Source organism: Geotrypetes seraphini, chromosome 6 (genome assembly GCF_902459505.1).
Source record: "Geotrypetes seraphini chromosome 6, aGeoSer1.1, whole genome shotgun sequence".
NCBI classification, from domain to species: domain Eukaryota; kingdom Metazoa; phylum Chordata; class Amphibia; order Gymnophiona; family Dermophiidae; genus Geotrypetes; species Geotrypetes seraphini.
In genome coordinates this window covers 251110335-251137843 of record NC_047089.1, presented here as the reverse complement: position 1 = coordinate 251137843, position 27509 = coordinate 251110335, and the positions used below count along the sequence as shown (strand labels likewise).

Here is a 27509-nt window from a genome sequence, read left to right as displayed (position 1 = left end):
TATTGATTGTAAACTGTGTAGATAATTTTGATAGGCAGTATATCAAAGATATAATAAACTTAAAACCAGCTACGCTATCCACTTGAGCTTAACTATTCTCTGAGTGAAAAAGCATTTCCTCCTCTTGGTTTTAAAAGTATTTCCCTGTAACTTTTTGAAGGAGTGAAAAATCAACCCACTTGTATCCGTTCTACATTAAGGGCTCCTTTTCCGAAGCCGCGTTAGCAGTTTAACGCGCGTAATAGCGTGCGCTAAACTGCCGGCCGCGCTAGCTGTTACGCCTCCTCTTGAGCAGGTGGTAGTTTTTCGGTTAGCGCATGATAAAAAGTCACGGCGCGATAAAGCCGCTAACGCGGCTTCGTAAAAGGAGCCCTAAGTTAGTCCCCCCCCCAAAAAAAAGCTATGATTTCTACATCTTACCATATTTTAGAAAGGTATTTATTTTGTTCAGTGCCTTGCCCAGGGTCAGGGTTACCTATATGGCTCCAGAAAAAGGAGGACGGATTGAGATGCCATGGCTTTCAGTGGAAGTAAAACCCGGATGTCTGAATCCGCCCTTCTTTTTCTGGAGCCATATGGTCATCCTACCCAGAGACACAAGTTGCTGCAATGGGAATGAAACTCACAACCTCAGGATGTTGAGGCAGTCGCTCTAACCATTAGGCCACGCCTTGAAATATAATGGGCGGCACTTGGCATCTCCGCTGCTCTGCGCATTGGCTTTTGTAAAGCATTTCCGTCTGTTACGCCAAGAACGTAACCTATACCTGGAACCAGCGCAGCAACAGCAGACAGAGCCGCAGCAACTCGTGTCAATAAAGACCACGCCCATCCCGCCCACTTTCTTCAGCAACTCAGACCAATACGCAAGCGCCTCAACAAAAACCACGCCCATCCCAGCAAGCGCCTTTAAAAACCACGCCCATCTCGCTCATCTCATGTTCTCCACCAATGCGCAAGCGCCTCAACAAAGACCACGCCCGTTCCACTCCTGCTCCCCTTCCCTAACAACCAAGCACGTCAAAGGACTTGACAAAAGACCAGGCCCACCTCACTCCCACCCCCTAGCAACTCAGCGCGGAAGTGCATCGGCAAAAGACCATGCCCCCAAACCGCCTCCTTCCACCCCGAAACTCAGCCAGTGCGCAAGCGCGTCCGCAAAGTCCCACCTCTTCCCGAACCGTGGGCTCAGCCGAAGCAAACGGCGTTTCTGCGTCATCACGTGTTAGCGTCGTGACGGAGCAGCGCAAGGGAAGACGCCGACGTAGCTGCAGGTGCTGGAGCGGGCGAGAAGCCGTTTCCCGCCGCGTGAGAGGGGCTTCGGGCCCAGGGGCTCGGAGCAGTATGGAGCGGCGCCTCGGGAAGAGAGGTATGAGGGTCACGGCCTGGGGGGGGGGCATGGACCCCCCCCTTTTCAGGTTAAGCTCATCAGGAAGCAATAACACGAGAGTTAGACGCACAACATAGAAGAGCTTCAAAAAGTATCACAGCACAAGAATTGCACACCGAGGTGCTAGAAGGGTATCACAACAACAGGAGATTTGGTAGGTGCAAGAAGTGCATCACAATAACACGACAATTACACGTCTATGTGCAAGAAGCACATCGCAGCAACAAGAGAATTGCACGCCTACGTGCAAGAAGCATATCACAGTAACATGAGATTTTGCAAGAAGTACATCACAATAACATGACAATTACATGCCTACGTGCAACAAGAAAATTACATGCCTATGTGCAAGAAGCGTATCACAGCAACAAAAAATTACACGGCTGCATACAGAAAACACATCACAGTAACAAGAGAATTGCACGCCTATTTGCAAGAAGCACATCACAGCAACAAAAAATTACACGCCTGCGTGCAAGAAGCGTATTACAGCAACGTGAGAATTACATGCCTGCATGCAAGAAGTGTATTGCAGCAACAAAAAATTACATGCCTGCATATCACAGCTATATGAGAATTGCATGCCCACATACAAGTGTTTCACAGCAATACAAGAGTTGCATGCTTACATGCAAGAATTACATGAGAATTACACACCCACGTGCAGGAAGGGTATCACACCAACTTGAGAATTACACACCTACTTGCAAGAAGCGTATCACAGCAACAAAAAAATTACACGCCTGCATGCAAGAAGCGTATTACAGCAACGTGAGAATTACATGCCTGCATGCAAGAAGTGTATTGCAGCAACAAAAAATTACACGCCTATGTGCAAGAAGCACATCGCAACAACAACAAAAAATTACACACCTGCATGCAAGAAGCACATCACAGCAACAAGAGAATTGCACGCCTTTGTGCAAGAAGCGTATCACAGCAACAAAAAATTACATGCCTGCGTATCACAGCTACATGAGAATTGCATGCCCACATACAAGTGTTTCACAGCAATACAAGAGTTGCATGCTTACATGCAAGAAGTGTATCTCAACATGAGAATTACACACCCACGTGCAGGAAGGGTATCATATCAACATGAGAATTACACACCCACGTGCAGGAAGGGTATCACACCAACTTGAGAATTACACACCTACTTGCAAGAAGCGTATCACAGCAACAAAAAAATTACACGCCTGCATGCAAGAAGTGTATCGCAGCAACAAAAAATTACACGCTTGGGTGCAAGAAGCACATCACAGCAACAAGAGAATTGCACGCCTACGTGCAAGAAGCATATCACAGTAACATAAGATTTTGCAAGAAGTACATCACAATAACATGACAATTACATGCCTATGTGCAAGAAGCGTATCACAGCAACAAAAAATTACACGGCTGCATACAGAAAACACATCACAGTAACAAGAGAATTGCATGCCTATTTGCAAGAAGCACATCACAGCAACAAAAAATTACACGCCTGCGTGTAAGAAGCGTATTACAGCAACGTGAGAATTACATGCCTGCATGCGAGAAGTGTATTGCAGCAACAAAAAATTACACGCCTATGTGCAAGAAGCACATTGCAACAATAAAAAATTACACACCTGCATGCAAGAAGCACATCACAGCAACAAAAAATTACACGCCTGCGTGTAAGAAGCGTATTACAGCAACGTGAGAATTACATGCCTGCATGCGAGAAGTGTATTGCAGCAACAAAAATTACACGCCTATGTGCAAGAAGCACATCGCAACAATAAAAAATTACACACCTGCATGCAAGAAGCACATCACAGCAACAAGAGAATTGCACGCCTTTGTGCAAGAAGCGTATCACAGCAACAAAAAATTACATGCCTGCGTATCACAGCTACTTGAGAATTGCATGCCCACATACAAGTGTTTCACAGCAGTACAAGAGTTGCAAGCTTACATGCAAGAAGTGTATCTCAACATGAGAATTACACACCCACGTGCTGGAAGGGTATCATATCAACATGAGAATTACACACCTACTTGCAAGATGCGTATCATCACAGCAACACAAGAATTATATGCCTACGTGCAAGAAGCGTATCACAGTAACACGAGAATTGTACACCTATGTGCAAGAAGTGTTTCAAAGCAACACAAGAATTACACACTTACATAGAAAAGCTTAATCAGATTAATGTGAGAATTACACGCTTACATTCACAAAAACATGGGAATTACACCTGTCCTGTATGTACAAGAAACGTTTTTTGAAAGCATGAGGATTATGCCCCTATACACAAGAAGTATACATGTGTTGCAAAAACATGAGAGTTACACCCCTACATGCTATAGCTTCATTAATTGTTGAAAAGTATCTCTTTTATATTAGGAGACAAAAACAAGTTACATTTAGCTGTCTTTTTTCCATTTAAAGAGCACGACAGCGATGATGAAGCTTATGAAGTATTAGATTTAACAGAGTACGCAAGGCGTCATCACTGGTGGAATCGCATGTTTGGTCGAAATTCTGGTCCTGTTGCTGAAAAATACTCTGTGGCTACACAGTTAGCAATGGGTGGAGTAAGTGGCTGGTAAGAAATTGTATGCTTTAAATCTTGTACCTCGTATATGTGAGGAGCCATTTAATTATAGGTCTCAAAACAGAAAGTAATGGTCATTACATTGTTTTGTTCCCTTTTTTGAATTTGCAGATACTGATAGTGAATTATGGCGTTCTTTTATGAAGCTGCGGTATAAAGTGGCCTTAGTTTGCCCTTCTGTGGGGTTTTCCCAAATGCTAAGGCCATGTTTTCCGTAACAGTAAAGTGGCTGATTTTTCTGTGGGCCTGCCTGAAGCCCTGGTGATCTAGTGGTGAGCTGGGACAGGAGGGAACCTTCCCATGTCCTGTCCCGGCTAACTCTAAACCACCCTGCCTGCCTCCCTCCTCCCTTACCCCTGCAGACATTAACTTTAAAGCCCTGATGGGCTCATGGTGAAGTGAGGCAGGAGCGATCTTCCTGTGAGAGTGAGACTGCAGCACTAACTCATGGCAGGCATTTCTGATCTCAACTCTCACGGGAAATAAGACTACATGTAACATTTACAGTTTGTCTTCAGAAGCAGTGAGGGGATTGCATGCTTGGGGAGCATCTATCCCCCCACCAAATATTGCCTTGAATTGGTGAAATACAAATTCCAGCACAATCGGATCCTTTCCTGGTATATGGAAGGATAAGGCTAAGTCCGGAGCATAGTACTGGTACAGATTGAAAGTGGAGCTCCACTGAGTTATTGCAGGATATTACTGGTTCTGTTGGTTAGATCTAGGTAACTTGGGAGTCATTACAGTTTGTCATTGTTTATTGGACCAGTAAAAAAAGATGCTGCAGTAGTGCCCAAGCTTTTGAGGCTGTCAAGGGGGCTTCTTTACATCTCAGCGTTGTAGGGTTGACACATATCATCGCAGAGACCTTTTCAGTGTCTACACTGTTACAGCTTGTTCACACTGGCACTGCAAAAATGGCCACTATTATAAGGGTCTCTTTCAGCTAGGATGGGGGTGGAACAATGGATTCATGCATCAGCGAGTTAATCGTGGGCTGTTTTTTTTATGTTCAAGGTGTGCAGGGTTCTTGTTCCAAAAAGTTGGCAAACTTGCGGCAACTGCAGTAGGAGGGGGCTTCCTTCTGCTTCAGGTACGTGGTATTTCTGTTGTGTGCCGTGATGTCTGCACTTGTTAATTGTGTGAACAGCTTGTGCAGTCTTTTATAGAAATGTAGGGCCCAGTTTTCAAAATGATTTACCCGGATAGGAGGGTTTCAGTTAAATTGTGCTGAGCAAGTCAGTTTATTTTACAAATTTATACCCAGCTTGTACCGTATTTTCACATAGATAACATGCACCCGTGTAAAACGCGCACACGGGTATAGCGCGCAAAAAACACATATTTATGTACATAAATTTTTATATACCGCGCACACCCGTATACCGCGCATGCTGCCCGACTCTCCTTTCGCCCGCCCCGACTCTCCTCTGGAGACCCCGACTCTGTTTTCGCCCGCCCCGACTCTCCTTTCCTCCTTGAAGTACTGTCCCTACCCTGAAAGCCTGATGTCCCCCCCCCGACGTCCGATTCACCCCCCCGCAGGACCGCTCGCACCCCCACTCCGAAGGACCGCTCGCACGCACCCGCACCCCCACCCGAAGAACCGCTCGCACCCCCACAGCCTCACCCCCCTCTCCCATGGAGAAGCTGTCTACCTTGTTTCCGGATGCCAGCGAGCCCAGCTGTTTCCTCTGCCGGCGGTCCCGCCCCTTCTCTGAGCCCTGCTGTGCTGCTTTTTCTTCCGGCGGTCCCACCCTTTCTCTGACATCAGAGAAAGGGCGGGACCGCCTGAAGAGGAAGCAGCGCAGCACAGGGCTCTGAGAAGGGGCAGGACCACCGGCAGAGGAAGCAGCTGGGCTGGCATCCGGAAACAAGGTAGACAGCTTCTCCATGGGGGAGGGGGGGAGGCTGTGGGGGTGCGAGTGGTCCTTCGGGTGGGGGTGCGAGCGGTCCTTCGGGGTGGGAGTGCGAGCGCTTCTTCCGGGTGATGAATCGGGCGTCGGGGGGGGGGGAACTATGTAAAAAAAATTTTGTACAACGCACTCACGCTTATAACGCGCAAGGGTATGCGCGGTTTGTAAAAACCACGTATAACGCGCGCGTTATATGCGAGAAAATACGGTAACTAAGCAGTTTACAAAAAAAATAACCCTGAATGGCACTGCCCCCACCTACCTGAACGATCGTCTTATCCGGAACAGCTCAACCACACCAAGGAGAACACAGACTCTATTTATCCACCCCCAATCTCAGGCAGTGAAACTAGACCACCATCTCACCCACAAACTGTTAATGTCGCCCGAATACAAAACCCTCTGAAGGGAAATAAAGACCGTGCTGCTCAAGAACTTTGTAAAGACAAGTTAATGCCGAACCGAGTGTCTCATACCTCGGACAATGTCACGGTCGTGTAACAAGTACCTGAACCTGTAACTCCTGAAAATGTCCAGCTCACCTCTTTTGTAATCCGCCTCGAACTGCAAAGTTAAGGCGGAATAAAAGTCACTAATGTAATATAATGATACAAAACAGTACACACGCATTAATAGAAAAATATTACATCATCATCAGTAAAATAACATACAAGTTTCAAGTTGATTTAAAATTTCTTATACCGCCCAATCAGCCTTCTAGGCGTTGTACAAATTCATAAAAATATAAAATGAGCTTTAGCTAAAATGCAAGTTTAAGCTGACATTATGTCACCAAACTGTGACTTTTAATAACTTTTGAAGACTTTTAAAAACAAAGACAAACAGGAACAAAAGGTAAAAGCAGCATTATGGGGTAATTACTTATGCTAGCTAATACTTGAAGGGACACGTGTAGTTTTCCTTAGGCTGTGTTTGAAGCTGTAAATCCAGACACTGTTTGCCTTCTCTTGCTGAAATACAGCAAGGCCATTTTATGTTTGAGAAGATGTGTCCTTATCTTGTTATAAAGTGAATTCAATTGTTTTCATAGCTGTATTTGCAAGCAGCTTTAGATAAGACTAAGGCTCTGCTGACCAAAGCACCCTTTGGACTTCAGCCTTTAGATAGAAAGATGCTTGGTATTTCTTTAAAGTTTCATGTGACCTGTGTCCATATATGGTTTGTATTTACGTCACATGCTGACGACATTGACTCATGTAAAATGATATAAAAGAGTTGTAAAGCTGACAATAAACTGGACATGTTTTGGAGATTTTTTGTCTCTAAGATACTGTCCCCAGATGCATCTGTCTTGCTAATGACAGAAAGAGTGTGGGGCAGTAATTGGGACCTAATCCTTTTCAATACTTACGGGGAATTTAGGAAACACCTAAAAACATATCAGTTCCTGAACCACTTCGGCAACTGATTTGTACAATCTTTCCCACTTAATTGAGCCCTAGAGCCACCATTCACTAGTATTAACTTGTCAATTCCACTGAATTTGTACTATTTTTAATCATTGTAAACCACATAGAACTTCATGGTCTTGCGGTATATAAACTGTTATTATTAGTAGTAGTACAGTCAAACCTTGGTTTGCGAGCATAATTCGTTCCAGAAGCATGCTTGTAATCCTAAGCACTCGTATATCAAAGCAAACTTCCCCATAGGAAATAATGGAAACTCAGACGATTTGTTCCACAATCCAAAAACTTTAATCCAAAATACTATACATACTTGTATTGCAAGACCTCGCTTGTTGAGAACAGTCACGACACTCCCGCAGCGTCAGAGAGAGAAGAACCATCGGCTCAATTGTGATGATGTGACGCGTGTATACTGTATGTACTTGTATTGCAAGACATTGAATGTATATCAAGTTAAAATTTAATAAAATGTTTTGCTTGTCTTGCAAAACATTTGCAAACCAAGATACTTGCAATCCAAGGTTTTACTGTAGTAGTAAAAAGGCAAGAACTACAATAGTCAAAGTAAAAGAGAACGATTAAGGAAAAAACAATAGGAAAGGCTGCTGTCAATAATGTTGAACTCAATTGCCCTTAAAAGGACAGTTAGGTCTCGAAGGCATCAAGGAAGAGAAATGTCTTTAGCTTCGTCTTAAAATGATTAAGAATTGATTCTTCGCATAAGTAATTTGGGATACTATTCCAAAGAGAGGGGGCAGTGACAGAGAAGATAGTAGACCTCATTGTATTTATATACTTCAGTGATGGAATAGAGAAAAGGTTAATACATCATTGGCTGAGTTAATTCTTCAAATATCCCCCCCCCAAAAAAAAAAACCAAAACAGCTTGCACAAAGATGTGAGATAAAAGGCCAGTGCTGCTGAATATACCTTCCGACTGCCGCAGCACTATTTGGGTAGAGTCGTGTGGACTGGAGTCGGAGTCGGGACAGAGCTTTAACACAGGCAGTAGCAATCCTCAGGGCTGGTGCCCACATAGCTAACTGGGCAAGTCCAGTCACTCGAATAGTCGTCCCAGCTTTGTTCAGTTGTGTAAGGCACTGACTATCGGCTGTATCTACGTAACCTCCAGGTACCACTGCTGACCCGGATACTTGGTGCTGCTGTATGGATCTGGTCCATTAGCTGGTGATGGTCAGAATTATAAAATCGCTGTCACTGGTTCAATATTCCTTACTTTTTAAAAGTATTTCCACCCAAAACTAAAGAAATCCATTGTGATCTACAGAAATACGTGAATTCAAAAGGTCTTGCGCATCCCGAAAATGCTGATGCCGCAAGGACATGAAATTAAAAATTACTGAGCATAAAAACATAGGCAACGCTTTCAGGGAAAGACTTTATAGTCTATCTAGTCAGCCCTTCCATATCAACTATTAAGCTCTACAATTGCCACCTGAATTTGTTTCTTTAGAATATTTATAAAAGGTATGCTTTGGGAAGCAGGTTAAAAAAATTTCTTCCGCCGACTTCGCCGGGTCGGCTGTGTGGCGCAGGCCCCGCTCCTTCGATCTCGCGTCGGAGCTTTTTTGGCCTATGTCCCAGCCAATCACCGGTTTTAAAAAGTGTAGCAAGTGCCAGCGCGCAATTTCGCTGACGGACCCGCATCGACGCTGCCTGCAGTGTCTTGGTCCACAACATTTCCCGAAATCGTGCCGGCCTTGTTCCACACTCACAGCGCGGGCGTTTAAGCGTCGCTGTTTTTTGTGGGAGTCGATGTTCAAGATGGTAGCTGCTCAAGAACCATCCACTTCGACTGGTGCTTCACCCTCAAGCCCACCACCGCTCCTGCTGCTCCGGGTCTCCTGAAACCGGCTTCGTTTGTCCTGGTTACGACCCCATCATCGGCGCCGGTGCCTTCCGTCTCTCAGGTTCAGGTACTGCCTTCCACAATTCCACCCGTGGTTATCAAGGTGCCGAAAGCTTCGAAGCAAAAGCACTTGACCACGAAGGAGCGCGAAGACCGTGCTGGAGGACCCCCTTTCGGTGCGGATCCCTCCATATCAGCTTCGTTGCGGTCCCTTTTGGAAGCTCAATTTGTCGAGCTCATGCAAACCATGGGGCCCAGATTGATTGCCACCATTCAGGGTGACCTCCCGGTTCCGGTCCCGAGGGGCGGACCGCCCCCTCCTCCTCCTCCTCGCTGGTCGACCTCGCTGGTTGGCGAGGAGGTGCGACGTTTGGCGGCCGGTCCCTCGAGGCGGGCCTCCTTCAGTGATATGCCTCCTTTAGAGCCCATCACGCCTCCGTTCGAAGAGGCCTGGAATTCCTCTTCGGGTAATCGAAGTCCTGGGCATCGCAAATCGCAGGAAGAGTTCTTCCGCACTCCATACCAGGCCTGGGCTGCGGCTCAAGAGGCGTCGAATCTCCCGCCTCTTCGATCCACGGTCTCGAGTCCCATCTGCTCGCTAGAGGCGTCGGGGGACCATGCTAAGCATCGTCATTCTAGATCCCCCTCCAGACACCGGGAGGGGCATCGGTCCAGGCATTCCTCACGACACTCCTCAAGGCACTCGGAGGTTTTGCCGCAGAAGAAGCAGCCACACATGGGGTACTCTTCCTCAGACATGTCCCCTCCGCAGGGGCCGGAGTATGAGGAACCATCCACCTCTTATTCTCCCTGTCGCTCCCAGGTCTCTTTGGACCCCGAGGCCTCGACTTCGTCTAGTCCTTCTCGGAGACCGGTGCTGGCGGATCAATTGTCTTTTTCTTCCTTCCTCCGGCAGATGGCGGATGACCTCGACATTACTTTGGACACCGGGTCACGGTACTCCAAGGAATACCTCGACACCATGCATTTGCCTCATCCTCCTGCGGAGTCTCTTCGCCTACTTCTCCACAAACTTCTCGACCAAACTTTCATGAGATGTTTTGAGACGCCATACTCCATTCCTGCGGACCCCGGCAAATTAGATGCCTGATACCGCACGGTCCATCACAAGGGGTTCGAGGGCCCTCAACTTTCCCACCAATCCCTGCTGGTCGAATCGTCCCTCAAGCGGTCTCATCCGTCCCAGGTGTACGCCTCGGTGCCTCTGGGGCAGGACCATGGACAAGTTTGGCAGGCGGATATACCAGAACTCGATGATGGCTTCCAGAGTTCTTAATTATACATTCCATTTTGCTTCTTATTTGGAGTTCTTCCTGCCTGTGCTTCAGAAGTTCACTCCTTACATTGAATCTCAGGCTTGCTTCGAGTTTGAAGAAGTTGTTGCTTCGCTGTCCCAGCTGCGCCTTCAACTGATGCAGTCCTCCTATGACGCCTTCGAGCTCTCGGCTCGAGCTGCTGCCTGCTCCGTGGCCATGCGTCGTCTGGCCTGGCTTCGCACCATTGACATGGACCCGAACCTCCAGGACAGGCTGGCCAATGTTCCTTGTGCGGGAGTGGATTTATTTGATGAGTCTATCGAGACTGTAACGAAGAAGCTCTCTGACCATGAAAAATCTTTTCAGTCTATTCTTCGGCCTAAGCCTCAACAGTCTCGACCTGCCAGGCCGCCCTTGATCTATCAGAGGCGTTACACTCCGAGGCAAGCTCCAGCTGCCAGGCAGCCTGCAAAACGGCAGCCTCCGCAAAAGGCTCCACAGAAGCCTCAACCGTCTAATGTCCCTAAGGCCACTCAGCCTTTTTGACTCTCTCTTAGGGAGAATAACCAACCTCGTTCTGCCATCCCCTGTTTTCCCCATTGGGGGTCGCCTCCATCATTTTTTCCATCGATGGACGGCCATTACCTCTGGGTCCTTACCATCATCAAGGAAGGGTACTCTCTGCAATTCCATCGGGTCCCCCCGGACCACCCTCCAAGAGAGTATCCTTCAAACTTGACTCAGACCGCCCTTCTTCTTCAGGAAGCTCAAGCTTTGCTCCGGCTTCGTGCCGTCGAGCCGGTCCCTGTGGACCAGCACAACCGGGGGTTTTACTCCCGGTACTTCTTTGTCCCGAAGAAGACGGGCGACCTGCGACCCATTCTGGACCTCAGGGTCCTCAACAAGTTCTTGGTCAAAGAGAGATTTCGCATGCTAACCCTAGCTTCTCTCTATCCCCTCCTCGAGCAGAATGACTGGTTATGCTCTCTAGATCTCAAGGAGGCCTACACTCACATTCCCATTCATTCGGCCTCTCGCAGGTTCCTCAGATTTCGGGTGGGACATCTACATCTGCAGTATCGAGTGCTTCCATTCGGCCTATCCTCGTCTCCCAGAGTCTTCACGAAGTGTCTGGTAGTGGTGGCTGCGGCACTCCGAAACAGAGGTCTTCAGGTATTTCCCTACCTTGACGACTGGCTCATCAAGGCCCCCTCGGCTCCAGAGGCCATCTCGGTGACCCTGGCCACTATTTACTTCCTGCAGAGTTTGGGCTTCGAGATCAACTTCCCCAAATCTCATCTACAGCCTACCCAGTCTCTCCCATTCATTGGGGCAGTCCTGGACACCATTCGACTCAGAGCATTCCTTCCTCCTCAACGCTTGGATGCTCTTCTTCATCTCTGCCAGTCTGTGTCTTCTCGCCAGTCCATCTCAGCGAGACACATGATGGTCCTCCTGGGCCACGTGGCATCTACAGTTCATGTGATGCCTTTTGCCAGACTCCATCTCAGAATTCCTCAGTGGACCCTGGCCTCTCAATGGACTCAGGTGTCAGATCCGTTGACTCGGCACGTCATAGTCACTCCTGCTCTTCGGCAGTCTCTACTTTGGTGGATGACCTCTTCGAATCTATCCAGAGGTTTGCTGTTTCACACTCCTCCCCATCAGAAGGTTCTCACGACCAATTCATCGACCTATGCCTGGGGAGCTCATCTGGATGGTCTTCGCACTCAGGGATTCTGGACCAGTGCGGCCCGACTCCATCAAATCAATCTTCTGGAGCTCAGAGCCATCTTCAATGCTCTTCAAGCTTTTCAACACCTGCTTCACGACATGTTGGTCCTCATTCGCACAGACAATCAGGTCGCCATGTATTATGTCAACAAGCAGGGGGGCAAGGGCTCGGCCTGCCTCTGCCAGGAGGCTCTCAGAGTCTGGGATTGGGCGGTTCGCCACAATGCCTTCCTCAAAGCTGTCTACATTCAGGGGAAGGACAATGTCCTGGTCGACAACCTGAGTCGTCTTCTCCAGCCTCACGAATGGACACTCCATTCCAGGCCCCTTCATCAGATTTTTGCACAGTGGGGGACGCCTCAGATAGACCTCTTTGCGGCTCCCCACAACTTCAAGCTGCCTCAATTCTGCTCCAGGATCTACACTCCTCATCATCTCAAGGCAGATGCCTTTCTGCTGGATTGGGGGAATCGCTTTCTGTATGCGTTTCCTCCCTTTCCTCTCATTCAAAAGACTCTGGTCAAGCTAAAGTCCGACCATGCCACCATGATTCTGATCGCTCCTCGGTGGCCCAGACAACCTTGGTTCTCCCTTCTACTTCAACTCAGCAGCAGGGAGCCGGTCCTTCTTCCAGTGTTTCCTTCACTGCTTACTCAGCATCAGGGATCTCTGCTTCATCCCAACCTGCAGTCTCTCCACCTGACAGCTTGGTTCCTCTCAACGTAACTCCTCACCAGTTTTCCCAAGCGGTGAGGGATGTCTTGGAGGTTTCCAGGAAGCCTGCTACTTGACAATGCTACTCCAAAAAATGGACTAGATTTTCTTCATGGTGTGTTTCCAATTCTAAGGAGCCTCAACGAGCCTCCCTATCCTCTGTTTTGGACTATCTTCTACACCTGTCTCAGTCTGGTCTCAAGTCTACATCTATCCAAGTCCACCTGAGTGCTATTGCGGCTTTCCATCAGCCTCTACAAGGGAAACCTCTCTCTGCTCATCCTGTGGTTTCCAGATTTATGTAAGGACTTTTCCATGTCAATCCTCCACTAAAACCTCCTCCAGTGGTTTGGGATCTCAATGTTGTCCTTTCTCAGCTTATGAAACCTCCTTTTGAGCCTCTCAACCAGGCTCCACTAAAGTTTCTCACTTGGAAAGTGGTTTTTCTAGTGGCCCTCACGTCTGCTCGCAGGGTCAGTGAGCTTCAGGCCTTAGTGGCGGATCCTCCTTTCACAGTATTCCATCATGACAAGGTGGTCTTCCGCACTCATCCGAAATTCCTGCCTAAAGTGGCCTCTGAATTTCATCTCAACCAATCCATTGTACTTCCAGTGTTTTTTTCCAAAGCCTCATTCTCATCCTGGAGAATCAGCTCTTCACACTCTAGACTGTAAACGTGCTTTGGCTTTCTACTTGGATCGCACCAAACCACACAGAACTGTTCCTCAACTTTTCGTCTCCTTTGATCCAAACAAGTTGGGACGACCTGTCTCCAACTGGATGGCGGCTTGTATCTCTTTCTGCTATGCCCAGGCTGGATTACCCCTTCCCTGTAAGGTCACAGCCCATAAGGTCAGAGCAATGGCAGCCTCTGTAGCCTTCCTCAGATCGACACCGATTGAGGAGATTTGTAAGGCTGCCACTTGGTCCTCGGTTCATACGTTCACCTCTCATTATTGTCTGGATACTTTCCCCAGACGGGATGGACAGTTTGGCCAAATAGTTTTACAAAATTTATTCTCCTAAGTTGCCAACTCTCCCTCCATCCCATTGAGGTTAGCTTGGAGGTCACCCACTAGTGAGAATACCTGCCTGCTTGTCCTGGGATAAAGCAATGTTACTTACCGTAACAGTTGTTATCCAGGGACAGCAGGCAGCTATTCTCACGTCCCACCCACCTCCCCTGGGTTGGCTTCTCTGCTAGCTACCTGAACTGAGGAGACACGCCCGGACCATCGGGCGGGAAGGCACTGGTGCATGCGCGGTGCGGGCATCTCGAAACTTCTGAGTTTCTTCAAGCAAGACATGCTTGTGAGACGTCCGTATCGGGGCTCTGTCGGATGACATCACCCACTAGTGAGAATAGCTGCCTGCTGTCCCTGGATAACAACTGTTACGGTAAGTAACATTGCTTTCCCTCCCTTGCTGCAAAGGGAGTGGGGAAGAGAGAGAGAGAGAGAGGCATCCAGGGTGCATCTCTCCCACCCCCTCTACTGCCACATCCAACATTTCTCCTTCTATCACCCCTCCCCAACAGCATGCCACATCTCTCTCTCTCCATTCCCTCCACCACTATGTCCAACATTCCTCTTGCTTACATCCCTTTCAATCTGTCCTACTCTTCCCTCTCCAGCACAATATCCAACATTTCCCCATGCATCTGTACCTCTCCTCTTCCTCCCTATTCTCCAAAATTCTCCTCTTCTATTCCCTGTGTGCACCATCTCTCTCACATACTCATTCGCAATAATTCTCCCTTTCTATTTCCACCTCCACCTCAGCATTTTTCCCCCCTCCATCCTATGTCCCAAGTTCATGCCCCCTTTCTCTTTCCCATTTCTATCCGAAGTTCATGCTCCCTCTCTTCCTTCTATATCCCAATTTGAACCTTGTCCCAAGTTTGTGTCCCTCCCATGTCCCAACGCACGCCCTCTATCCCAAGTCCGTGCCCCCTTTCTCTCCCTTCCTTGGTCCTCTGTGTGCCTCTTTTCTGCCTTCAGCTGCACTTCTTCGCAGGGCCACAGGCCTTGCACACTGTACGTGGCTGACCTGGAAGCCTTTTCTCTGATGCTAGCTCTGACATCGGAAGGAAGGCTTCCGGGTCAATTACTGATGGCGTGCTTGGAGCACTGCACGCTGCTTGGTGGAAGGACGAAAGCAGCTGGAGGGCAGGAAAAGGAGGCACACAGGTATTGGAGCCTCTGATGTCCCTTCATCCCCATGGGATCCCCGCGACCCATGGGAGGAACCCCCCGGAATTCCCATTAACCCCGTTCCCGTGCAGCTCTCTACTCTCTGCATGTTTGAACAGCAGCACTAGCTACATTCTTCAAAAACTATCAAGTTGCCTCATTATGTCTTGGTTGTGTTCCCAGACTCCTTTCTTTTTCTCATAATACTGTTACTTTGTTTTTGTACTTTCAATCTTTTTTTTTTTTTTAAACCCATCTTCCTGTGTCATCTTGTCAGCTTCAGTGCGATCCCTCCAAGAGGTTCTAAGGAACATCCGTCCTTCGGTGGCCTATGTTGTATTCATGTTTATTGTGTAACATGTGAAGTTTGCCTGGAGTTTGCTCTGTGACAGAGGGCTCAGGTTGCCGCACAGAACATCCTGTTTTTGTTTGTCTTTGTACTGGGCCCCTCATCAGACGAGGAAGCCACCGTGCAGTTTTAAGGCAAGGATGGACAAACCCAGCAGCTGTTGTTAACCTAAGCAACATCTGGATCAACACTGCATGATAACGTCGAGGATGAAGAACAAGCCAGCTGTGTTTGGACCTGTTTCCACAGCTGTTGGAGATATTTGGTTATATTTTCTAATAACACAAAAATATTTTGAAGCCCTGTGTTTTTAGAAACAAAACGTTGCTTTAAAAATAGTATCTCACCACCTCTCCTGCTTGCTAGAATCCTTAGATCTTATTTTACATATACTTGGCAGCAGTAGATACCGAAAGAGGCCGCAGCCGCGTCTACTCGCACTTCATACCTAGACTATGGAACCATATATCCTCCCCCATCCATCAGAGCGCAGGATGGTCTGTAGACCTTCAGGAGGGCCGTGAAAACCTTCCTCTTCACAAACCCAGCACCATAAGACCCTCACCTCAAGGAACTCACAGGCTCCCCCCACTTAGATCGGACGTAAAACAGCCACTTTATTCCTTGCCTGTGGAACCAACTACCTACTCAGATCAGGTCACTGGACTCGCTAATGGCCTTTTGGAGAGCAACAAAGGCCTTCCTTTTTGCCAAAGGTACTGAATGAACCGACTCCTTGTAAACTGACCCCTTCGAAAGCCACTTCTGTATCCTCTCGTCCCTATATAGTTAGTAATCCATCTCCTTGTATGCTTCTTCAGTATCCTCTCTTCCTTTTTCAGTTCTTTTGTCCTCTGTAGTCCCTGTCTTTAGCTTCATGTCCTCTTGCTACACTGTGAATGTCCTTTTGTAACCCGTTTGAGCTGTTCGGAGGACGGGATAGAAACCTAAATAAATAAATTTCAAAGCTGACAACTGAATACACCACATTGTCCAGCGCCAGTCATGCTCTTGCTGCCTCCATTTACAAGTTTCAAGTTTATTAATATATATATTTTTTTTTTTGAACATCATTTTTTATTAGAGAGAACAGGCATGGTTCCATAATAAAATAGGAAAATGCAAACAGTAGCAACCAGTACAAGGGCACAGTAGTCAGCAACAAAAATGCAAAATACACAAGAAAACTTTGGACTGTCCAAGAGCAAAACAGCCCGCCTCTCTATGTGGCCTCAGAAAGTTTTTAATATATGTCATCCCTCCCCAAGACTTCCCTACTCATGGAACAACACACATACCAGTCAACACACAACATTCAAGCAAACAGACACACACTCCACTCACACTCCCCAGTCAGTCAGGCCCCCCCTTTCTACCCCCCCCAAGCCGGAAGACCAGGGGTGACCGCAGAAACACCCTCCAAAGGGCCAAAACAAACACACATACCAGTCAACACACAACATTCAAGCAAACAGACACACACTCCACTCACACTCCCCAGTCAGTCAGGCCCCCCTCTCTACCTCCCTCAAGCCGGAAGACCAGGGGTGACCGCAGAAACACCCTCCAAAGGGCCAAATAGGCCAACGCCTCAGGGTTAGTGGAGCGTTTATAATAACAGAGTTCAAAACGCGCCAGCTCGATCATCTGACTGAGCCAACTGTCAAAGGGAATAGACTGATATACCGAACATCGCAAGTATCTGGTCGGTTTACAGTAATAAAAAGATAAAAATAAAAAATTATTAAAAAGTTATATCTAGAAAAGGGAGAAAATAAAAAAAAATCTAAATGAAAATAGGGGGGATGAGGTCAAAACAAAGACTTGATTACGAAGGGTATGAGACAAAAGTGAAGAAAAGGGAGGGTAAAGTTTTTAAATTACATTGTATAAATAAAAATAAAATGAGGGGAGGGGGGAGGATAAAACAAGAAGAAAAAATGGGGTATCGCTTCCTAGAAGCGTTTTTATTTTCCCGTTTTTGTTTGGGGACTCAGAAGTTGGAACTCAAATGCTGTACATGGATGATTCCACCTACTATAACTAAGGTGTTGTATTACCCGTTGTTAGAATATCTCATGTCTTTGACCTATACTGTGTATTAACTCCTGTAACGTGTTCTAGGCTCCTTTGGGAAGACAGGCTAAAGCAGTGTCTCGCAATCTTTCAGGCCAGCGGCACACTAAATCCAGTGCCCCGGCCGGAAGGCAACCGGAAGTGAGCGGGGGAGAGGAGAAGAGACGCCGACCAGGGGGAAAGTCATCTGCGCCGGCTGACTTCCTACAGGATGGGCCTCTCGCCACAATGAAGTCAGCCGGCGCAGATGACTCTCCTCCTCGCCAGTGTGTCGCGGCACACCAGAAATCTCAGGAGGCACACAGTTTGTGATACACTGGGCTATAGAAATGAATAAATAAATAATATCAAAGTTTTTACCAGGTTTGTTTCTGCCCTGATTTTGGTCTTTTCACAACAGTTCTGCATGCCCTTTTACAGATTGCTAGTCACAGCGGATATGTACAGGTCGACTGGAAGAGAGTTGAGAAAGACGTCAATAAAGCAAAGAGAAAAATCAAAAAGCAAGCAAACAAGGCAGCCCCTGAAATCAACAACCTGATTGAAGAGGTAGGACCTGATGTGGAATGTATCCTGGTAAAGGGGCACAGAAGCTTTGCCAGCCGTGCTTACTATTTAGTTCAATGCGATTTACATCAAACAGAAGCCCTAATAATTCTGTGGGGAAAATACAGTTCCTTGGATAAAAAGATGTCCTTGCAATTCTTTAAAAGTACAAACTTTACAATATTATCATACAAAAATGTTTTCATTATTCTACGAAACTTCCAATAACTAATTTCTGTCCTTATTTCTATAGGTAAATCATTCCAAATAACAAAAGCAGCATATGTAAAAAAAGAATTAAATTGACATTTAAAATGTATATCTCTTAAAAGGGGGAAACTGCAATAAAAATGTATTAATCTATTAGATGAATTATGCAAACGTGAAAAGAACAGACAAACAGTTTTACGAAGAAACATACAAACATGACAGCAGATAAAGGCCAAATGGCCCATCCAGTTTGCCCATCCACAGTAACCATTATCTCTTTTTCTCTCTCCGAGAGATCACAAGTGCCTATCCCAGGCCCTTTTGAATTCAGACACAGTCTCTGTCTCCACCACTTCTACCAGGAGACTGTTCCACGCATCTACCACCCTTTCCGTAAAAAGTATTTCTTCAGATTACTCCGGAGCCTATCATCTCTTAAGTTCATCCTCTGCCCTCTCATTGCAGAGTTTCCTTTCAAATGAAAGAGACTCGACTTGTGCACATTTATATTACGTAGGTATTTAAACATCTCTATCATATCTCCCCTCTCCCGCCTTTCTTCCAAAGTATACAGATTGAGATCTTTAAGTCTGTCCCCATATGCCTTATCATGAAGACCACACACCATTTTAGTAGCCTTCCTCTGGACCGACTCCATCCTTTTTATATCTTTTTGAAGGTGTGGCCTCCAACTCTATACATTTCTCTATATGCAGCCAATGAAGTTTCTTATAAAATAAACTTAACAATACAAATTAATGTCTGTTAAACAAAACAAAAAAGAGGAGCCACCCAAATGGATTACTAAATGTCCACGCTTTTATCTTTGTCCTGGAAGACACTCGGGAGGTTATTTTAGAAGCATTTGGAAGCAACATCCATATGTAAATGGAGATTTTAGAAAGAGCCCAGTTTACATGTGGATGTCCATGATACACAGAAATTACAAGGATGTGTATAAGGGGTGGGGATTGAGCATGGCCTGGGCTGCCCAAAGATCTACAATGTTTTCCTCATTTCATAAAGAGAATGCACCTGTAGGTCCTAAGATTTCCATGTGGGATTTACTGCTCTTCCCTGGCAAATACAGCTTTTTAAAAGTGTTCGTCTCAGCCATCTCTCTATATAAGAACATAAGAGTTGCCATACTGAGGCAAACTGAAGGTCCATCAAGCCCAATATCCCGTTTCCAAAAGTGGCCAACCCAGGTCACAGGTACCTGGCAAGATCCCAAAAGAGTAAAACAAATTTTATGTTGCTTATCTTAGGAATAAGTAGTGAATTTCCACAAAGTCCATTCTAATAAAGGCTTATGGAAGTTTAGGAAGTTAACCAAACCTTTTTTTAAACTCTGCTAAGCTAACTGCTTTTACTACATTCTCTGGCAATGGCCAGAGTTTAATTGCACGTTAGAAATATGTTCTCCGTATTTTTTTTTTTTTTTAATCTACCACTTAGTGGCTTCATTGTCTATCCCCTAGTCCTAGCAGTTTTGGAAAGAGTAAACAAGTGATTTCACGTCTTCAAATCTACCCCTACAAGAGGAATTAAGGAAGGAATCCTTAATCTCTAGCTATTTCTCCCTCTAGATTGAAAGTAAATAATGATTGTGGGCTCTCTATTTCGATTTTTTGCCTTATTGAAAATGCTAGGAATTTCTACCATATGGAAATCGTTAGATATTTTTATATCCTCTTCTCTTTTGGAGAGCACATTTTGGAGTCCTTCATAGAAACAGCAAATAAAGACCATACAGCCTACCAATCTGGCCATCCAAACCAAAAATAAATTGGAGATCCTTTGTGCTTGTAACAAGTTTCTTGAATTCAGATACAGTCCTGGCCTTCACCCGCTGTTTCACATATCCACCACCCTTTCCATGAAGAAATATTTCCTCATGTTATTCCTGAGTGACCCTTTTGCATTCATCCTCTACCCCCTTATTCCAGAGCTTCCTTTCAATTGAAAGAGATTTGCCACCTGTGCATTTGTCGTGAATTATTTAAATTATTTAAAGATCTCTATCATGTCTTTCCCTCTCCCACTCTTCTTACAAAATATACATTGAGATTTTTTTAAGTCTGCCCCATCCACTCACGATGAAGACCACTGATCATTTGAGTAGTTGCCCTCTGGACTGGTTGCATCCTGTTTATCTTTTTGAAGGTGCTGCCTCTAGAATTGGATACAGTATCCTAACTCCCCCTTTTACAAAATCGTGCAGGAGGTTTTTAGCGCTGGCCAGCTTTGCGCTGTTCCGACGCTCATAGGAACTCTATGACCGTTGGAGTAGTGCAGAGCATTCAACGCATCGGCTGGCGCTAAAAACCTCTTGCGCAGTTTTGTATAAAGGGGGTTAGGGGGGTAAATGAGGTCTCACCAACATCTTATACAGAGGTATCATCATCTCTTTTTTTCCTACTGGTCATTCCTCTCCCTATGAATCCAAAATCCTAACTTTCACAGTCAACTTTTATCTGTTTGAACACCTTAAGATCATCACATACGATCATACCCAAGTCCTGCTACTCTTTAAGTGCTCAAAAGTTCTTTATCCCCTAACTTTACTGTTCCCTTGGGTTTCTGCAGCCCAAATGCATGATACTGCATTTTTTTAGCATTGAATCTTAGCTGCCAGGTCCAGTCGGGTTTTCAGGATTTCCCCAATGAATATGCATGAGATCTATGTGCATGCACTGCTTTCAATGCATGTTCATTGGGGAAATCCTGAAAACCTGACTGGATTCGGCCCTCAAGGAGGGACTTTGGGGACCCCTGTTCTAGACTATTCTTCAAGCTTCAATAGATCTCATCTCATGTTAGGCACATCATCAGGGGTGTCTGTCTTATTGCAGATTGTGCTATCATCAGCAAAGTAAACCCAAACCGACAAGACTTCCACACACACAAACATTGAAATCTAATCTAATCTTCATTTTATATACTGAATCTACTGCCTAAGGAGCTCGACTCGGTTTACAGTTCGTTAAGAAATGAAACATAAAGTAAAAACTGTGGGATAAAAACAGAAATTGGTTAGATTAGATGGATGGAAAAAGTTAGAAAAAAGTATTTTGAATTGTTTAAAATTACTATACGACAGCTAGAATCAAATTAACTGTTGTGAAAACAACCAGGATTTTAAACCTTTTCAAAATTGAAATAATTGATCTACCAGGCTTAGAGAATCTGGAAGTCCAGTCCAAATTCTAAAGATTTACTAAGCTTCCCAGTGCTTTTAACACTTTTCAGAGAAGGAAATGCTAATTTGTGTATTGTTGTAATTCTTGAATAACAGGATCTAAAGGAATTCCCACTAAGGGGAATCACAGAGTCAAATATTCCACAAAGGAGTTTGAAAATCACACATGCCCACTTGAACTGGATCCTGTGATGGAGCGGAAGCCAGTGGAGTTTTTCTCAGCAATGGGGAAACATGGTTGTACTTTCTCTTTCCAAAAATAAGTTTGGCTGCTGTAAACATAGAAACATAGAATAAGACGGCAGAAGAGGTCCGGTGGCCCAACAAGTCTGCCCACTCGAGAACCCTCCCTCCCTGGTGTACCCATCCTTTATGAATAACTCTGTAGCACCCCCCCACCTGTTTGTCCCATCGACTTTTGAAGTCGAGCACGCTACTAGCCTCGATCACCTGGCGTGGAAGTTTATTCTATCGACCAATCACCCGTTCGGTGAAGAAGTATTTCCTGGTGTCACCATGAAATCTTCCCCCCTTAAGTTTTAGCGGATGCCCTCTTGTTGCTGTGGGACCCGTAAGAAAAAATAATTCTTCCTCCACTTCAATGCGACCCGTGATGTATTTGAATGTTTCTATCATGTCCCCTCTTTCTCTGCGCTCCTCGAGAGAATATAGGCGCAGTCTGGTCAGACGTTCTTCATATGTGATGTCTTTAAGTCCTGAGATCATCCTAGTGGCCATTCTCTGGATCGACTCCATTCTCTTCACATCTTTTTGATAATGTGGCCTCCAAAACTGGACACAGTACTCCAGGTGAGGTGTCACCATGGATCTGTATAACGGCGGTATGACTTTCAGGCTTTCAGCTGATAAAGCTCCTTCTGATGCAACCCAGCATTTGTCTAGCCTTTGCTGAAGCTTTCTCCACCTGATTGGCAGCTTTCATATCTTCTTGGATGTATTAACTGGAGACCATCTAAACTACCCTGTTTAATACCCAAATAAATAGAATTACAGTAGTCCAAGGACCAATTCCTGCACTACTGGTGACACCTTTATCTTCTACCATTTGTTCTTCCCTCTTAAACCGGTTTTTACTCTATAGTCAGTGAACTTAGGGCCCATGCTCGGTTTATAAGTCACTAAAGGGAACCATATTGAAGGTTTTGCTGAAATCTTAATTATACCTCATCCAGTGCTCTCTCTAGATCTAACTCTCTTGGCTACCCAGTCAAAAAATGAATCAGATTTGTCTTGACATAGACCTACCTCCTAGTAAAATTATGTTGCCCGGATCCTGTAATCCGGATTCCAGAAACTGCACTGTCTTCTGTTTTAGTAGTGTTTTCATTAATTTACTCACCGCAGCGGTCAGATGAACCAACCTCTTCATTACTTCATTTTTGTGGAGAGGGACCACATCTGCCCTTCCGACCTCTGAAACCACTCCCAACTCTAAAGAAGATTTGAAAAGGTCAGAGAGTGTTGCTGCCAGAGCTTCCCTAAATTAAGAACATAAGAATTGCCACTGCTGGGTCTTAGGTCAAAGACCAGTGCTCTAAATGAGTCCAGCCTCACCTGCGTACATTCCAGTTTAGCAGGAACTTGTCCAACTTTGTCTTGAATCCTTGGAGGGTGTTTCCCCCCTATAAAAGACTCCGGAAGAGCGTTCCAGTTTTCTACCACTCTGGGTGAAGAAGAACTTCCTTACGTTCGTACAGAATCTATCCCCTTTCAATTTTAGAGAGTGCCCTCTCGTTCTCCCTACCTTGGAGAGGGTGAACAACCTGTCTGCAAGTCTATTCCTTCAGTATTTTGAATGTTTCAATCATATCCCCTCTCAGTCTCCTCTTTTCAAGGAAGAAGAGGCCCAGTTTCTCCAATCTCTCACTGTACGGCAACTCCTCCAGCCCCTTAACCATTTTAGTCGCTCTTCTCTGGACCCTTTCAAGTAGTACCATGTCCTTCTTCATGTATGGCGACCAGTGCTGGACGCAGTACTCCAGGTGAGGACGCACCATGGCCCGGTACAGTAGCATGATAACCTTCTCCGATCTGTTCATGATCCCCTTCTTTATCATTCCTAGCATTCTGTTCACACTTTTCGCCGCTGCCACACATTGCATGGATGGCTTCATCGACTTGTCGATCAGAACTCCCAAGTCCCTTTCCTGGGAGGTCTCTCCAAGTACCGCCCCGGACATCCTATATTCGTGCATGAGATTTTTGTTACCGACATGCATCACTTTACACTTATCCATGTTGAACCTCATTTGCCATGTCGCTGCCCCTTCAATACTCTGATTTATCCCTTATATCTCTTTGTTGTAAGCCGAGCATCCTTAGGGTTTGACTTAATCAGCAGTGCCATGTTCTTGCTTATTACGGTTGAGTATTTCTTCCAGTCTGCAGCCTTATTCTCCTTGTAAGCCGCAGCATGGGAGTTTTTTCATTTACTAAACAGAAAAGAGTGTGATGCAATAGGGTCACAAGGGAGAGAAGCAGAAGTGACCTACCATCCACCCCACTCCAAGATAAAATCATTTCAGAAGCAAGGCATAGAAAAATCTAATCCAATCTCCATAACCCTACTCCTCTGCCCACCAATCCAGCCAGGAGATTAACCGTTCCCCTTAACTGTATCCAGGACATCCTCTTTAGAATTAGATTGTAAGCTCTTTGGAGCAGGGACTGCCTTCTTTGTGACTCTCTACAGCGCTGCGTACCTCTGGCAGCGCTATAGAAATAATTCATAGTAGTAGTGTGAAGGGTTTCAGTCTTTGGGAAACAGAGCTGAGATTGTGATGTCATAATCCCTCATTCCACCAATAAGAGTCAACCTCATCAGTGATGTCACAATGGCTTGATTGTCCTGTACTCCCCTCTGCCCACCAACCCTGCCAGGAGATTAACCCTTCCCCTTAACTGTATCCATGACATCCTCTTTAGAATTAGATTGTAAGCTCTTTGGAGCAGGGACTGTCTTCTTTGTGACTCTCTACAGCGCTGCCTACCTCTGGCAGCGCTATAGAAATAATTCATAGTAGTAGCAATCTAATCTGGTATTTCGGAGTCGCACTATGCCTAAACAGGTTCATGGCGATTTAACTTGAGGTGAACAAAAAACATTTTATTTATTTTTTGGGATTTTTTTTTACATATTTTCAGTGTTTCTACGTCTGGGCTGCTGTTTTAATTTATCAAAATCTGTAAAATTTTTATGTTTTCAGGCGGACTTTCTGTGTCACCAGGCCGCACAGTGGTATAAATCTATTAGTGATTTGGTTAAAAAAAAAAACCTAAAAATGGTCTTAGAGATATTTGGAGCATTGAGATTAAGCATCAGATTTCAGCATCTCAATGGCCACAAATTTGGTTTTGGAGAATGAGATGTACAATGTCGGCGTCTATGAGACAAACTTGTTTTTTTTTTGTTACATAGAGCTTTTTGGACCCCAGTTAGATTACAAATGTTAAATAGTACTTTGTCCAATAGATGCTGGCATTGTAATCTGGAAGTGGGGACGTTGGATCATCTTTTGTTTTACTGTCCCCATATCTTAGCCTTTTGGAACTCAATCTGGGATCAAATAAATTGTTTATTGGAAAACCGTGTAGCGTTATCTTATGATATTTGGAATGTCTATGAGGAAAAAGAGTCAGATATCATCGTGTAATAACAAACTTTTATTGATTCTGACTGGAGTTGCCATTCAACATATTACTAATAACTGGAAAGATCATAGTAGGCTTAATTTTAATTTTTGGTGGAATTCAGTATGTGACATATACAGAATGGAAAGATCAATAGCGGTACAGAATGGAAATTATAAAAATTTTATTAAAATTTGGGAGCCATTAATGTCCTTTTGTCATGATTAAATGCCATTTTTCTATTATTTATACATCATTTGGTATTGGGTGGGGGGAGGGTTTTAAGTATATGATCTTATAATAAATAAAGGGAATAGAGGGAGGATGGGAAGGGGGTTACATTTATACTTATAGATTATAATGATAAGATGTTCAAGTGCTCATGCTAATTGTGTTTATTATAAATTTTTGTACACTTGACGAAAGTTTTAAAATGAATAAAGAATTAAAAAAAAAAATCTGTAAAACACCTTCAGTTCAATTCTAACATGTGCTGTCTGTGTAGCTCTTGCTAACATTTTTCCTTTTCTTTCAGTCAACAGAATTCATCAAACAGAACATTGTGGTGTCCAGTGGGTTTGTGGGAGGCTTTTTGCTGGGCCTTGCCTCTTAAAGACCTGCGCGTGAACGTCTGCCCAGTGGAACCGAAACCTCACAACAAACGAGCGAAAAGAAAATCTGCAGTAGGGGTGAGGTACGAAAGGAAAGGAAGGCTTGTAGGCCAGTAAAAATGCGGGGCCAGAAGAATGACTCTTTGGACAATTCAGACACCTTCACGTAGCCATATTCCTCCAAACGCTGGGCAGGAAACGAGCTGGAAACGAAAGGAAAGATGCATTTTGGAGGAGATCTCTGGCTTCCACTTATCTGTATATTTAGGGGTCTTTTTACTAAAGCGTGCTAAATGCTAACGCAACCACAGACTATAATGTTGATCGTGCCTTAGTAAAAGGAGCCCTTAGTCTTATTAATGTGGAACTTAGGTTTTAGTTTTTTTTCTTTAGGTTCTCCAAGTTATGTGATAATTGTCTCGTAAGGAGAGCAAATTGTGTTCCCTGCTCTGTTAAGGCATTATCCCTCATGCTGTGATTAGTGCCAAAAACTGCTGTCCCGGGCCTGACAGCTTAAAAGGACTTCATCCGCATCAACATTTCTAATTATGTGCTAACTAGAAATCTGAATATCAAAAGTATTGTATTGTGTGCTTATTTATTATTCGCCTTATACAAAGCGAACTACAAATCAACAATCATAATAAATGTCATTGTAGACATAAAATTGTGTACTCGACTACTAGGGAAATAATTACAAATATTCTGTAATAATGTAAATAATCGCAATCGGATATCACAGCTCTAAATACATTAAATTATTTAGGTTCAAACAATTTTTATTGATGAAAACAATAGTGCAAGCAAAACAACTGAACACAAAAGATTCATAGTACAAACATTGATGCATCATATTCAACACATATCAAGTAGGTACAGGAGACAGTTAACAGCAATAAACCGCCCCTCCCCCCCTCAAATCGACTCATGGCAAGCAAGGCCAGAGTCAGCAGAATGGCCCTCCGAGGCCCTGGACTCTGATGAGCCCCGAAGAAGCCACTCCATCTCCCTCCCCCAACTCATCCCCAATACATAAACCTGTGATTAAGTGCTAGAACCATACGAACCTCCGCCCCCCCCCATTGGTACTCTCCGCCCCAGCTCACCATAGCTCACCATTGCTCTCTCACCCCAGCAAGCTGCGTGCCCAGATCAGGACACCCATCGTAAAATCTCACTTCGTCCCTTTGGATGTAAAGACTGGAGATATGGCTCCCAGACATTCAAGAACACCGTCTTCCACTTCCTAGACCACAGGTGTCAAAGTCGGTCCTCGAGGGCCGGAATCCATTCGGGTTTTCAGGATTTCCGCAATGAATATGCATGAGATCTATGTGCATATTCATTGGGGAAATCCTGAAAACCCGACTGGATTACGGCCCTCGAGGAGGGACTTTGACACCCCTGTCCTAGACCCTACAACCAACTGGTGGGACCATCATCGCCTTTACAGTCCCTCAACTACTAGGGAAATAATTGCAGATATTCTGTGATGATGGTCCCACCGGCAACCATGGTTGAGTGATTCATACTAAAATTCTGGAGATCTATTTGGGATCAAGTTAACAATTTATTAGAAAATCCAGTGGCACTATCATATGATACCATTTTATTTGGAACATCTGTGAGGGCAAAAAGTCAAATTTGGGCAAAAAATAACAAACTTTTGTTTATAATGACGGGGGTTGCCAGGCAGCTTATTTTAAAGAATTGGAAAAATTGGGATAGATTAAATTATTCATTCTGGTGGGAT

The 27509-nt window shown here is 45.1% G+C and overlaps 1 protein-coding gene across 1 annotated transcript; it reads left to right on the top strand.

The window, feature by feature from the left end:
* The first annotated feature begins 1138 nt into the window (after nucleotides 1-1138).
* Nucleotides 1139-27128, top strand: FUNDC1 (FUN14 domain containing 1). The gene is made up of 5 exons (XM_033947549.1): nucleotides 1139-1369; nucleotides 3810-3966; nucleotides 4996-5071; nucleotides 17957-18085; nucleotides 25681-27128. Exons 1-5 carry the CDS (start codon nucleotides 1345-1347, stop codon nucleotides 25756-25758), a joined length of 465 nt encoding a protein of 154 aa, XP_033803440.1. The 5' UTR covers nucleotides 1139-1344; the 3' UTR covers nucleotides 25759-27128.
* The last annotated feature ends 381 nt before the right edge of the window (nucleotides 27129-27509 follow it).